Source organism: Colobus angolensis, unplaced genomic scaffold (genome assembly GCF_000951035.1).
Source record: "Colobus angolensis palliatus isolate OR3802 unplaced genomic scaffold, Cang.pa_1.0 Scaffold6, whole genome shotgun sequence".
In the NCBI taxonomy this organism is placed as follows: Eukaryota; Metazoa; Chordata; class Mammalia; order Primates; family Cercopithecidae; genus Colobus; species Colobus angolensis.
In genome coordinates this window covers 27,486,884-27,501,267 of record NW_012119598.1, presented here as the reverse complement: position 1 = coordinate 27,501,267, position 14,384 = coordinate 27,486,884, and the positions used below count along the sequence as shown (strand labels likewise).

The 14,384-nt window shown below is 43.3% G+C and overlaps 1 protein-coding gene, 1 non-coding gene and 1 pseudogene across 3 annotated transcripts in view; 2 read left to right on the top strand and 1 right to left on the bottom strand.

The window, feature by feature from the left end:
- Window positions 1–12,561, top strand: part of LOC105526837 — a 37,176-nt pseudogene extending 24,615 nt beyond the window's left edge.
- Window positions 11,501–11,572, bottom strand: TRNAM-CAU. The gene has a single exon. It is a non-coding gene; the product is annotated as a tRNA-Met (tRNA).
- Window positions 12,562–12,572: 11 nt separating the features above from the next.
- Window positions 12,573–14,384, top strand: part of LOC105526760 (histone H4) — a 4,722-nt gene continuing 2,910 nt past the window's right edge. Inside the window, exons 1-2 of one of the 2 annotated variants that reach the window (XM_011962873.1) lie at window positions 12,642–12,945; window positions 13,064–13,109. In XM_011962873.1, coding sequence (XP_011818263.1) covers window positions 12,642–12,945; window positions 13,064–13,074 — 315 coding nt within the window. In that variant the 3' untranslated portion in view covers window positions 13,075–13,109. Of the gene's footprint in view, window positions 13,110–14,384 lie in introns of both variants that reach the window. The other variant, XR_001004139.1, reaches the window with a different exon arrangement.

Below are 14,384 nucleotides of genomic sequence, written 5' to 3'. Positions count from 1 at the left end.
CCGAGATGTCATTTCTCTTTTTTTCTTTTTGAGACAGTCTTGCTCTGTGGCCCAGGCTGCAGTGTAGTGGCACCACCTTGGCTCACCGAAACCTCCACCTCCCAGTTCAAGCGATTCTCCTGCCTCAGCCTCCCAAGTAGCTGGGATTACAGGCGCCCACCACCATGCCCAGCTAATTTTTGTGTTTTTAGTAGAGACGGGGGTTTCACTGTGTTGGCCAGGCTGGTCTCGATCTCCTGATCTGAGGTGATCCTCCCACCTCGGCTTCTCAAAATACTGGGATTACAGGTGTGAGCCACCGTCCCCAGCCAATGTGATAAGTATTTAACAAGATTCTTCTATTCTGCAAAAGTCTTTGTTGCTCTCTCTCTCTCTTCCTCCTTCCTGGAGAAGATTGATTGAAAAGCTATTGCAATATTTGGATGACCCATAAACCATTATGGGTACTGTTTGTAGAAGTATCGAGGAATGGTTGAATTCCGGGTATGTTTTGAAGGGTTTGTGATTAAATTGGTGTGAAAGAAATAGAAAAGTCATATATATATCTCCAGTTTCTTTTGCTGTAACAACACAGTTTGCATTTAGTGAGACAGGAATGACTTCAGAAAGAGCATTTTGAGGGTGGGGTGTGTATGTGTGCGGTGGGGATCTAGAATCTGTTTCAGCATTTACTTCAAGTTGTGTATTGAACATTCACGTGGAGATGACTAGTGTGGAGTGGTCAGCCTTAAACAAATATATATAGTCCCAAACTTTCCCTCTCCCAAGTTAGAAAAGAAGTGACTTGCTGAAAAATAAACCAATCAAGGACCAGATCACAAACATGAAAACGCCAAAGACTTTTTTTCCTTTATTTCCCACCTTATTGATTGATTGATTGATTGCTGCACCTCCTGGAATGGGACAGAGACTTTTTTTCCTCTGGAGAGAATTGGAATAATATTCTTTGTTCACAATTGGTCAGTGGTTTCCTATTGCCCACTGAAAAATAAAATCTAAGTGTTTGCCTTGTATACTCACCCCCTTATGACCTGTTCTTTCCCTTTTTGTTCTGCCATAACTCCAGACCAATTTTAGGTATTGTAAGACCTAAAATTTCAACTGCTGCCTTGAGATTTTTGACCCTCACAGGGCTCCCCAGAAATGCTTATCCACATGTTCCCCTGTCTTGATAGCTATGACTCCCACAAGCAGGAAAGGTTCCCTACTTGGCCAGTTCCCTTATCTGCCAGACCAGCTGCATCTCACTCAGGCCTCAACCTAATGGGTTTTGTCTCACTGCCAGTCTCCCAAACTGTTAAAGCAAGCCAACTACATTCTCTGGAGGGAACCAGGAGTCACCCTACCCTCTGATGACTACAAACCCTACCTCTCACAGCCCCTCCTGGTTCATTCTGCTCCTGAGTGCAAACCTTCTGTGGCCTTGCATGGTGTGCAGTGCCCTCTTCTTCCAGGCTGTGAGTATATATGACTAATAAATTTCTGCCAGTCTCATTTATCCAGTGTTGAGTGTCATGTGTCCAGCCTTCTTACTATTTAGGGCAGGAGAATTTATTGTCTATCTATAGGTGCATAGGAGGTGATCAGAACACAGCCACTTTTCTCTCCAAATCCCTCTCCCTCACATGACCTCACCTCCATACTTCATCACATTGAATTGTTTGTAGTTCCTTAAAAACCTTTAACTATTCTGCCTCCTTGTATTTATTTCTTTTTGCTAGAGTGTTCTTCTTGGCTATATGGCAAGTTCTTACTCATTCAAGTTTTGGCTCAAAACCTGCCACCATTTCAGAATTAGACAATTGCCAGGGCAAAATTAATGCAGCAACCCTGTTTTAGTTTTCATTTATCTCTGTAGATAAGTGCCATGGTGATGACCCTTACTAAAATATTGGAATGTTCACATACTTACTGGGTAATAATGTTATTCTATATATCTCAGGTAGTGAGTTGCTATGAACTAGGTTGTCAGCATATTTAAAGTAAATATGATGATTTATGATGTGCACCTGGTGTCTGGTTCCAAATGGCTGGCCACGTGGTAGCTATGACTAGGTCCTCTTAACAACTTTGACTCTAATGCTCAAGTAGACTTTGCTATGCAAGCACAACTTACACACATGCATGCAGTTCACAATTGGAGAGAAAGGGCTTTCGTATCCTCAATGAAGACATTGCACGAGAAAACCTTTTAGCCTTCACCTGTTGGAGGCCAAAGGAATGAGGGACGTGACCAACTCAATATACCACTGGAGGCTATATGAGCAAACAGCAAACTGTTCTCATGAAAGCAGGATGTTGGTAAACTGACAGCTGCATCTGCCACCAGAAGGAATGCTGAGGGCAATCACGTCCCAGGCACTGTGTTCCTTAAGGTAAGCTATAGGAACATCTGGAGCCTGTTGAACAAAGAAAGCAATCATGTGAGCCTGTGATAAATCAAGTAGCTGACCGACAGTTACCCCTTCCTCCCTGTTAACCCTATCTAATAAATACGAAGGGCTGTAGAAGCTCAGGGCCCTTGTTCTCTAGAAGCAAGGAGCCCCCGACCCCTTCTTTTAAACAAATCCTTTTGTCTTTGTCTTCATTTCTACATTTGTCCTCCTTCGTTCAGTCCTACAGTAACAGCCACAAGTGGCGCCCAAACAGAGACTTGAACGAAGAAGGTCTGCTGGAGCAGAGAAAGTGAAACTGATTAGATGAACAAGGAACCCCAGGATGAGTCAGCCAGCGAGGATATAAAGTCAGTGCCCTGAGGAGGTACTGGGAGCGGGAAGTTTCTGAATCAGGATAACATGGGGCAGAATTTGTCTATGGAGGAGCAACATTATGTGCAGTTGCTTAATGCTCAGGTTAGCTCTCAAACACTAACTAAGCTTCTGCAGGAGTTTATTACATATAACCCATGGTTTTCCACAGACAGGTACTCTCAATGTGGAAAATTGGGACCCAGTAGGAGAAGGATTAAAATGGGCTCATCAAAAAAGTCTCAAAGTTGATCCTTCTGTTTTCTCTGTTTGGGGTTTAGTCTGTACTGTCCTTCTGCCATTGTCCCCTTCTTATTCTGCCGGACCACAGGAGCCACGTTCTGAATCTCAAAAATTGAAGGAATCTTTTGTCTCACCCACAGCACCCATTGAAAATGATAAACAGGAAAGGAAAGAAGAAAATTGGCCTGTACCATCCCCCTAGTAGCAGAAACATCTGTACTGCCTCTTTCAGTAGCAGAAATAGACACCCCAGTACAAAGAATTATTTGTGCTGCTGCCATAGCTGGAGAGTCCCTAGGACCTTGTGCTTTTCCTATTTCCGTAAGGCCCGATCCAAATAATCCACAGCAGCTTAGTTGTGAACACACCTTGCTAGAGTTTAAGTTGTTGAAGGAATTAAAAGCTAGTGTAGTTAATAATGGAATACAGAGCCCATATACTTTAAGATTGCTAGAATCTGTATTCAATGCTATGTGCTTTCCACCCTTTGATATAAAGCATTTGGCTCACACTTGTTTGTTTGCTAGTGCATATCTGACATGGAATTTAAACTGGCTAGAAATGTGTGCACACCAGGCTAGACAGAATCGTGCTGCTGGACATCGGGACATTACAGAGGATATGCAACTGGTTAATGACCCTTATTCAGATCTGCTACAACAACTTACACTCCCAGGCGCTGCTTACAAGCAGTGTGCCTTGCCCGCTAAACCCGCCTGGGACACCATTCCAGAGGAAGGAGTCCCGGTACAATATTTTCTACATGTTATGCAAAGGTCAGAGGAGTCCTATGCACATTTTGTTGTACGATTACAAGAGGCAGTGTGGCATCAGATTCCTCATACCGCTGCTCATACCACTTACTTCGACTCTAGCTTTTGAAAATGCAAATGCAGATTGTAAACGTGTTCTGGCACCTGTGAGATGTACAAAGATCTTAGGAAATTTTCTCAAAGCCTGTCAGGATGTGGGAACTGAACTCCATCGTTCTATAGTGTTGGCTCAAGCAATGGCTAATATAGTAGTAAACAAATCTAGAAAGGGCCAAAGGTCAAGCCCTAAAGTAGGAAAATGTTATAATTATGGAAAAATTGGACATTTCAAAAAAGAATGCTGTCAGACCTCTGGGCAGAGGGGATCTTATAATGCAGTTCCCTCCTCACAGAAAAAACGCCAGGACTTTTCCCTCATTGTAATACAGGAAATCATTGGGTTAATCAATGCCACTCAATATTTCATCGGAATGGCACCACTTTGTCACGAAACAAGAAGGGGGCCTGGATCCGGGCCCCTCAAACAATGAGGGCATTCCCCATCCAGGCCACAACCCGTTTCAGGGGTGGGTTCCCAGAAGAACATTGATTCCCTCTCCCCAGGAACACCTAGAAGCACAGGATTAGATCTCCCAGTCAGAGAACAGGTTACATTTGTTGGAGGAGACAAACCCATGAAGGTTCCCACTGGTATTTGGGGACCTTTGCCAACAGGATATATAGGATTAATTTTGGGCAAAAGCCGTCTTAACAGGGCATTACTGTGATCCCCGGAGTTGTTGACTGATTATGAAGGAGAAATTCAAGTAGTAGTAATGTCACAAGATCTTTGGGATTTTGAACTGGGAGAATATATTGCTCAACTATTGCTTATTCCCTGCAAGTTGCACCCTTCCCCACGAAAGGAAAAACGAGGGAATCAAGGATTTAAAGGACAACTAGGTGGTAAATTTATCTATCACAACTCATAGCATTTAATCAACCCACCTGTACAGTGCCAATTAAAGGAAAGAAGTTCTATGGGCTTACGGATACGGGAGCTGATGCATCAGTAATATCCAAACACTATTGGCCCACCATCTTGACCCCTGCAATTAACCTCTACATCCCTAGTGGACTAGGAAAGCTCAACGTGTTCAATAGAGTGCTGAGATTTTATCCTGTCTCAGAACGGATGGACAGTCATGTAGTTTTCAACCTTATGTCGCAAATATAGCTGTTAATTTATGGGGCCGAGATTTACTTATAGCATGGGATATGAGACTTACAAATGAAACTATTGATAATCCAGGATTTAAAATGTTAAAGAAAATGGGATATCAGAGTGGAAAAGACTTAGGAAAGCCCCTGCAGGGAAACCCTGATCCAATATCAATAACTGGACAAAACAGATAGAAAAGGGCTAGGTCATCAGGATTTTGGGCAGGGGTCACTGATATTTCTCCTCCACCTACTGCTTTGCCACTAGAGTGGCAGACTGACAAACCTGTGTGGGTAGATCAATGGCCCCTATCACAGGAGAAACTGATGCAACTCCATCAGCTAGTGAGAGAGCAATTGGAAGCAGAACATATAGAAGAGTCAGCCCCTGGAATTCACCAGTATTTGTGATCCAAAAATGTCCGGAAAATGGCGACTGCTACATGATTTAAGAGCTATGAGTGCACAGATTAAACCAATGGGTGCATTACAGCAAGGTCTGCCATCCCCAGCAGCCATTCCAAGAGATTGGCCTCTTGTAGTAATAGGTCTTAAAGATTTTTTTTTTTCAACTATACCATTCCACAAAAAGGATAAGCCTCAATTTGCCTTCTCTGTGCCTTCTATTAATCAAAGAGAGGCTGTCTCTCGCCATCAGTGGAAAGTTTTAGCCCAAGGCATGCTCAACAGTCCTATGTTATGTCAACATTTTGGAGGAAAAGCTTTAAAGGAGCCTCGCAATATATTTCCCACTGCCTACGTCATTCATTGTATGGATGATATTCTTTTGGCCGCTCCTACAGATCAAATGTTACATCAGTTATTCAGAGAACTAAAAGTAGCCTTGATAGCACGGAATCTCAAAATAGCTCCTGAAAAGGTGCAAACAACCTCCCCATACCAGTACTTAGGTACTATTGTTACTGGAAGACGTGTTCGACCTCAGAAAGTAACTCTCTGTAGGGACAGAGTACAAACTCTGAATGACTTCCAACAATTATTAAGGGATATTAATAGGCTGTGCCCGATGCTAGGTATTGCCATCTACCAACTCACACACCTTTATCAAACCCTCCAAGGAGATTCTTCATTACATTCTCCTCAGCAACTTACTAAGGAGGGAGAAGTTGAGTGACAACTGGTAGAACAGATCCCTCAGCAACAACATGCCTCCCGGCTATAGCCGCAAAAGCCTTTGCTTTTGTTTATTCTTCCTACCCCTCATTCTCCATCAGGATTTTTAGGCCAATTCATAGACAAATCTGTAATGATAATATAATGGCTTTTTTAAATCCAATCAGACAGTGAAATCTGTGCAATTTATCTTTCTTTAATTACTCAACTTATAACAATAGGTAGGCATAGATAAAAAATGCTTACAGGATATGATCCTGATAAAATTATTGTTTCCTTGGATTCCCAACAACAGGCCACAGTATGGGAAATGTCAACTGCCGGCAAATCCCTTTTGCAGATTTTGTGGGGATAATAGATAACCATTATCCATCAGACAAAATTTTGTAATTTTATGAAGTTCACCCTTTTATCTTCCCTGTAATTACTCACCACAAGCCCATTCCAGGTGGAAAGACTTATTTTACCGATGGCTCTTACAAAGGCCGCACGGCTATTTATGTAACTAAGCATATTCAAACAATAAAGACCTCTGGAGTTTCAGCTCAGTGTTCAGAGTTAATGGCAGTTATTCAGGTTTCAGAGCTCACAGCTTTATCTCCTATGTTGTCTGTGATTCAGCCTATGTTGAAAATGCAGGTAGTTGCATTGAGACTGTCACTATTAAGGTTACCCTAGAACCGGAGCTGCTTAATTTGTTTCTGAGACTTAACAAGCTATTTGCTCTCGTGCTGCTCCTGCTCGCTCTCACATGCAACTTCCTGGACCACTATCTCAAGGTAATGATAAAGCAGATAAATTAATTGGTTCTGTGTTTCAACAAGCCCAAGCTTCCCATACATTACTGCATCAAAACACCTCTGCCCTTACTTCTATGTTTCATCTGCCTTGCAGCCAAGCTCAAGCTATTGTGCAAGCCTGCCCCACTTGTCAGCATGTCCCTGGTGTTGCACCCATGGAAGGAAGCGACCCATGAGGCTTGGCTCCAGATGAAATCTGGGAGATGGATGTTGCACGTACAGCAGCCTTTGGCAAACTTAGCTATGTTCATGTGACTATAGACACCTACTCCCATATGTTACATGCCACATATCAAACAGGGGAAACTGCTGGCCATGTCCGATGTCATCGTTTGTCATCAGTCGCCCATATGGGAGTCTCTAAACAATTAAAAACTGACAATGGGCCTGCTTATGTTAGTCGTGCTTTTCAAAAGTTTTTACAGTTATGGCCAATCACTCATAAAACAAGAATTCCTTACAACCCCAAGGACAAGGTATTATAGAGTGGGCACATCAAACACTACGGTGTATGTTGAGAAGAAACGGGAGAATAGGAGACCAGCTACCACCTTAAACAAAATCACATTTAGCCTTGTTTACTTTAAATTTTTTGACTCCTGGTATGGATGGTAAGACTCCGGCAGAATGACACTGGCAAGTGTTAGAGGGAAAGAGGCAAGTTTATCCAAAGGTGTTATGGAAATCCCTGGAAGGACAATGGAAAGGCCCAGTGGATTTGCTGATGTGGGTATGAGGGTATGCTTGTGTTTTTACAGGAGATGGACAAACCGTGTAGGTGCCCTCCAGATGTGTGCAACCATGGAACAGGAGACTGGTGGGATCCATGGATCGCAACCATGGGCCTGGTTCCCCCAGTACAAGCCATAGGCTAGTTGAATCTGAATGCGAAAATGGAACGAGGGCCGACTGGAATCACATTGACATCCACCCCCATAACATGGGGACAGATCAAGAAAACCACGCAGGAAGCTGAGAAAATGCTGGAGTGCCAGGGTCAGGCAAAAACTCCTGACTCGATGGTCTTGGCCATGCTAGCTGCAGTGTCCTGTGCGGTGTGTTTCCCCTGTGTAGAAGCAAAAACATATTGGGCATCTGTTCCTAACCCCTGAGTAGTGTGACTTGTACTCTGGAGTAACACTCCTCCTGAGGTATATCGTGATCAGTGAGCATGGACTCCAGGATCCTTAACTCTCCCTGACAGAGAACAATTAGATTCTCAGAACAATAGTATCAATTACACTGCCCCATTGGAGGGACTCCCTTTATGCATCACCAAGGATACGTCGCTCAATGGCAGTTGCCTCGGAGTCCAATCCCAGGCACACTTGAGTCACCATGGAAAAATTATGTACCTCTTAAGCCTTAGCTCTATTAATATTACTGGTGGATTGACTAATCTCTCCTGGCCCCATCGCCCAAAGTGTATTGATTATATAGAATGGGCTCCCTTCAATAATTCTCACCCCCCGCCTAGGATCCAATGTCTTGGCCCCTTAGCCCCTTAGCTAGACAACAGTCTATGTTAATGGGAGACATTATTGACTGGGGTCCCTGTGGTCATTTGGACGGGAGAGATGAGAATCAGACCTCATGGCACAAACTTCACTGCCACTGGTGGTGAATATTTAACATTTCTTTGCTATATCACATTGGGATTCGATCCCAATCTACCGCACAACTTGCTTGGCATGGAACAGGCTTCAGTCCATCTTTGCCTCAGTGGCATAATCAAAGAAAGAGGGGCCCAGTTTAGGAGTCAATATGGAAGTCAGCACTCCCATTTATGAATGGCAGCATCTGGGTCAGGACACTATCCAGTAATATAAATAAAACACAGTTTTAATGTTACCTTTGTAAGAAATATTACCACTCAATTTACAATTTGTGTTTTTAATCCCTATATCTTTCTGGCGGCTAAAAAGGACCAACTCCAGGTAAACGTCACCCAACTGACTTGTAACTCCTGTCAACTGTATCACTGCCCAAATCATAGCACGATACAAACACACAACATATCCACCTTAATAATTCCAGGTCGCATTCCCAGATTATGGATTCCTGTCAATTTGTTCAAGCCTTGGGTGGCTATCCCCCGCTTTACATTTTGTACAACTCCTTCTTACTCAGTTCACTCATTGTGCTCGTAGAGCCTTAGTTATGGTATTTTTTGCTATAGTCTCCCTAGTTACACTAATAACCTCTGTTGTAGTGTCTTCAGTAGCACTGCACAGCTCTATTCAAACAGCCCAATTTGTGGAAAATTGGACGCAGATGGCCAAAAAGGCATGGATGCTTCAAAATAAAATTAACACCAAAATACAAACAGAGGTGGCAATGTTAAAGACTACTGTCCTGTGGCTAGAAGAACAAATACAAAGTTTGCAGTTGCAGCAGCAATTGCATTGTCATTTTAACCATACTCATATTTGTGTAACTAACTTGGAATATAATCAAAGTAAATATCCAAGGAGACTTGTAAAGGCCCATTTGCAGGGGCTTTTACATCCATTGTTACTTTTGATATTAATGATTTACAGAGTAAAATTCTTGATTTGAATAAGCAAACTCAAGAGTATCAGCCCTCTGTAGAAACTTGGACCTAATTCCAGCAAGGTTTAGAGAACCTTAACCCTTGGACCTACTTTAAACAGCACCTCAATGTCTCTTTTATAATTATAGGAATAATGTTACTGTGTCTCTGTTTTCTGTTCATAGTCTGTAAAATCGGCTGTATCACCAACTGGCAATTGAAAGCTGCACAGCCTGGAATTGCCTTTATTCAATTAATGCAAAAACAAAAAGGGGGAGATGTTGGAGGCCAAAGGAATGAGAGACATGACCAACTCAATATGCCACTGGAGGCTATATGAGCAAACAGCAAACTGTTCTCATGAAAGCAGGATGTTGGCAAGCTGACAACTGCATCTGGCACCAGAAGGAATGCTGAGAGCAATCACGTCCCAGGCACCATGGTTCCTTAAGGTTATCTACAGGAACATCTGTAGTCTGTTGAACAAAGAAAGCAATCATGTGAGCCTGTGATACATCCAGTAGCTGACCGACAGTTACCCCTTCCTCCATGTTAACTCTACCTAATAAATACGAAGGGCTGTAGAAGCTCAGGGCCCTTGTTCTCTAGAAGCAAGGAACCCCCTCACCCCTTCTTTTAAACAAATCCGTTTGTCTTTGTCTTCATTTCTGTGTTCATCCTCCTTTGCTCAGTCCTATAGTAACAGCCACATTCAACTGTGTATATATATTTTTTCTGCTTTTTTTGCACTGTATCCTGTGCTATAATTAATCTTTTTTGTTTTTATTTTTAAAACATGTTCTTTAACCCAAACAAAAAATGGTCAATAGCTATAATAAATCTTAACTGAGAGTGTGTTGAGTCATGTGATTACTTCCCAGTGAATTACTGAATTAGTGGGTGGTCATGGGACTATAAGCACCATTTTCCTCATTCCCAGTGCACTTAGTGTACAATCCTTTCACAGAACTACTGTATTGCACTCTACATATTTGTTTGTTTAAAAGCATATGGGCCAGGAGCGGTGACTCAAGTCTGTAATCCCAATAGTTTGGGAGGCTGAGGCAGGTGCAGTTTTTGAGGTTAGGAGTTCAAGACTAGCCTGGCCAACGTGGTAAAACCCTTTTTCTACTAAAAATACAAAAATTAGCTGGGTGTGATGGCAGGCAACTGTAATCCCAGCTACTTGAGAGGTTGAGGCGGCACAATTGCTTGAGTCCAGGAGGTGGAAGTTGCAATGAGCCAAGATCGTGCCACTGCACTCCAGCCTGGGCAACAGGAGCGAGACTCCATCTCAAAAACAAACAAACAAACAAAAAACAAAAACAACAAAAGCATATCTAGACTGTAAACTACTTAAGGTACTTAAGGTTTTTTTTTTTTCTTAGTTCCTAATACAGTATGTGACGCATAAATATCTGAATAGGAATCCTTTCTGAGAGGGAGAAGCATAAAAAAGTCCACACAGATGTTTAAAAAATAAGCACAGTGAATAGTTCTATTTGAAATATTAAAGGACGGTGGAGAGTAGAGACACATTTAACAGTAGTGTCAGCAGAAATGTTTTTCTCAGGTCAGAGTTCAATCAGTGCTATGAAGACTCTACACCCACCTCAAAATGCAACTCATTTCCCGAGATTAAGAGAATCTGCGTGGGGATTTAGGGATTCCTAGTTGATCGCCTTAACTACTTGGCAAATAGTGCTTTCTGAATTATGTATCAAAGGATATAAAACTCCCATTCCTGGGCTCCCACTCCACCCTTGGCACTCGGTTTATGTAAGCATTTTCTTTGCTTTGCAGGTTAACTTACAACTGTCATAACTGGCTGCAACAGTGGCATGGCACTTTGGCAACAAGAGAAATTTGCTGTGTTTAGAGATGAAATATTGATTAATAACACTTGGGTGTCCATGAAAATAAAAATTGTACATGCAGAGATTGTAGTTTCACATTATTTCTCAGAAATGCCTGTAATCTGGAATTAAAAAAAAATACTTGGCTTCATTTTATTTTCTTTCGTTATTGTTTAACCTAAAAAAAAACCGTCGAAAGGAGACAAGTAAGACCTAGCAGAGGATGGTTTCGATCCATCGACCTCTGGGTTATGGGCCCAGCACGCTTCCGCTGCGCCACTCTGCTACTCCGTTGACACACCCTCCTCACAATACTCTTAACTACTTACAGGCGATGCGCTTGCTTACAGGCGATGCGCTCACACCACCTCGTATTTTGAGAACGAGCCTACGATAAGTTGCCTATTTCATACTTTGGCTACCACAGGTTGCCAACTCACTTTGGAAAAAGGCGTCTACCAGAATCAAACAGAAAACAAAACTAGGGATAGAAAAGTAAACATCAATACACTAGTGGGCTAGGCGCGAGAGTCACTCTGTAGTAGCTCACGCCTGCAGTCACTGCACTTTAGGAGACCAACGCAGGCAACATAGCAAGACCCTGTCTCAATAAAATAAAAAAAGGAAAAAAAAAACACAAAAAACCCACTCCAAAACCCACACACTGGGTGCAGTTGTGAGGGGCACTTAGATATTGAAATGGCAACTACGAATTTTAATAAGTAGGGAAAGAAAAGAACAAACTGGGAATAGAATCAGGCCTCCGCGCGGAGGGGGATAATTCTACCACGAATCACTAACCTACCATGTCTTCGCCATCGGGAAATAAACCGTTTTGGTTACGTTTCCCTTGGCTTGATGATAGAGAAGGTGAAATCTTGCAATTGTCAAACACTTCCGAAGGGGGTTTCGGTCCGCATGTGCTTTACAGCAGGCAGCAGAAATGCCAGTCACTGTGACCTTGAGGACAAAGCTGGACTCCTCAGGCTTCCGGTCCTGTGGACCGAAGCTCGTCTCCAATCGTCCTAAAGCAACTCAAGCAACAATTGATAATAATTTAAACATGTTGATTTCTTTAATCTGATTTAGTTGTTAAAACAGCCGTAAAACGCCTATTCCTATTTCCCAGCAATTGCGAGAGACGCCTCCACCGAGCCCGCGCTCAGATGTCAAAGACTGGACTTGTTGGTGACGTCATCCAGGGCGGGGCTGCGTAGGGTGGGACCAAGAAGCAGGACCAAAGTTCCCGTATGCGCGCTTTCAGTCTTCAATTAGGTCCGAATTCCCTGCATATAAGGCCGTTGCTGTTTCTCGGCTTTTAGAGTCCTGAAAGTGGTGTTGGGAGCTTCTCAGCCATGTCTGGACGTGGTAAGGGTGGGAAAGGCTTAGGTAAAGGAGGCGCTAAGCGTCATCGCAAGGTTTTGCGCGACAACATCCAGGGCATCACTAAGCCAGCCATCCGACGCCTTGCTCGTCGCGGAGGTGTCAAGCGTATTTCTGGCCTTATCTATGAGGAGACTCGCGGCGTTCTGAAGGTGTTCCTGGAGAACGTGATTCGTGATGCAGTCACTTACACGGAGCACGCCAAACGCAAGACCGTAACAGCAATGGATGTGGTCTATGCGCTGAAGCGACAGGGACGCACTCTTTACGGCTTTGGTGGCTAAGGCTCCCGCTTACTCCACTCAGTATTTCTCTTTTCAACCAAAGGCCCTTTTTAGGGCCGCCCACTTTTTTCGTAAAAGAGCGGACATCTTGTTATCCTGTTTTGTTCCAGGTTTTTGCTGAAAAGCAGTCGTTGTGCACTAGTGTACATTTAGCAGGTAACGTTTAATTTCTCGTTAATCGCGCATGTTTAGGATTTGGGAATAAACTGCTTAAAAGTTAGTTTCCTAGTTGGGGGTAGTTGATATGTTTAACAGTTTTCTTGGACACCTTAGGGCTTTAGATAGCAGTAAGTAAGCTGTATTGGTACGGTTGTATAATTCTCGTGGGGCGTTACTTTTCAGTTTAAGCTTGAAGTGTTCGTAAGGATCTCAAGGATTACGGAAGTTGTAGGAAACTCGGGGAAGACTCCACGTTACTGTTTTCAAAATGGCGGGGAGGGCTGAGAACAAAGAAGACTCGCACCCAGTCGGCGGTCCTTTGAGGCGAATCCGTGAGCGCAACAAATCTCCCTGAGTAGGATCGCAAATCTAAGTACAGGCGGCGTGTACGCTGCTGCTTTTGACTTGGTAACAAAACTTTAGTCAGCAAAAGGTAGTGTGGGGCAATAATATAAATGTTCATTCGAGAGCTATTAAGTATTGCTTACAATAGACCTAATAAAATGTGTTTCTGCGTATTATGAGAACATTAAAAGGTAGAGTATCGCTTAGTGAGCAATATAGAAACATCACCAAAACCTATTTTTTTTTTTCTTGAGATGGAATGTTGCTCTTTCGTCCAGGCCGGAGTGCAGTGGCGCGATCCTTCGCCTTACGGTTTCAAGCGATATCTCCTGCCTCAGCCTCCTGAATAGGTGGGATTACAGTCGCCCACCTAAGTTTTGTATTTTTAGTAGAGACGGGGTTTCATCGTGTTGGCCAGGCTAGTCTCGAACTGCTGACCTCGTGATCTGACCGCCTCAGCCTCCCAAAGTGTTGGGATTACAGGCATGAGCCACTGCGCCCGGCCACTAAAACTTAAATTCTTACCCAGCAGTGTTAGCCTTTCGAAAAAGTATACATTCAGGCATCAGGACAATGATTTGCTAGAGACCAAACCTGTAGGAGATTTGGATTGGCTTTTTATTTCCTTTTTTGAGGCGGAGTCTCACGCTGTCGCCATGCTGGAGTGAAGTGTTATCTTGGCTCACTGGAACTTCCGCCTCCCGGGTTCAATTGATTCTACTGCCTTAGCCTCCCAAGTGACTACAGGTGCGCGCCACTACGCCCAGCTAATTTTTGTATTTTTTGGTATAGATGAGGTTTCATCATGTTGGCCAGGATGATCTCCATCTCTTGAGCTCGTGATCCGCCCTCCTTGGCCTCCCAAAGTGTTGGGATTTATAGGCGTGAGCCACCGCGCCCAGCCTGCATTGGCTTTTCTTTTCTTTT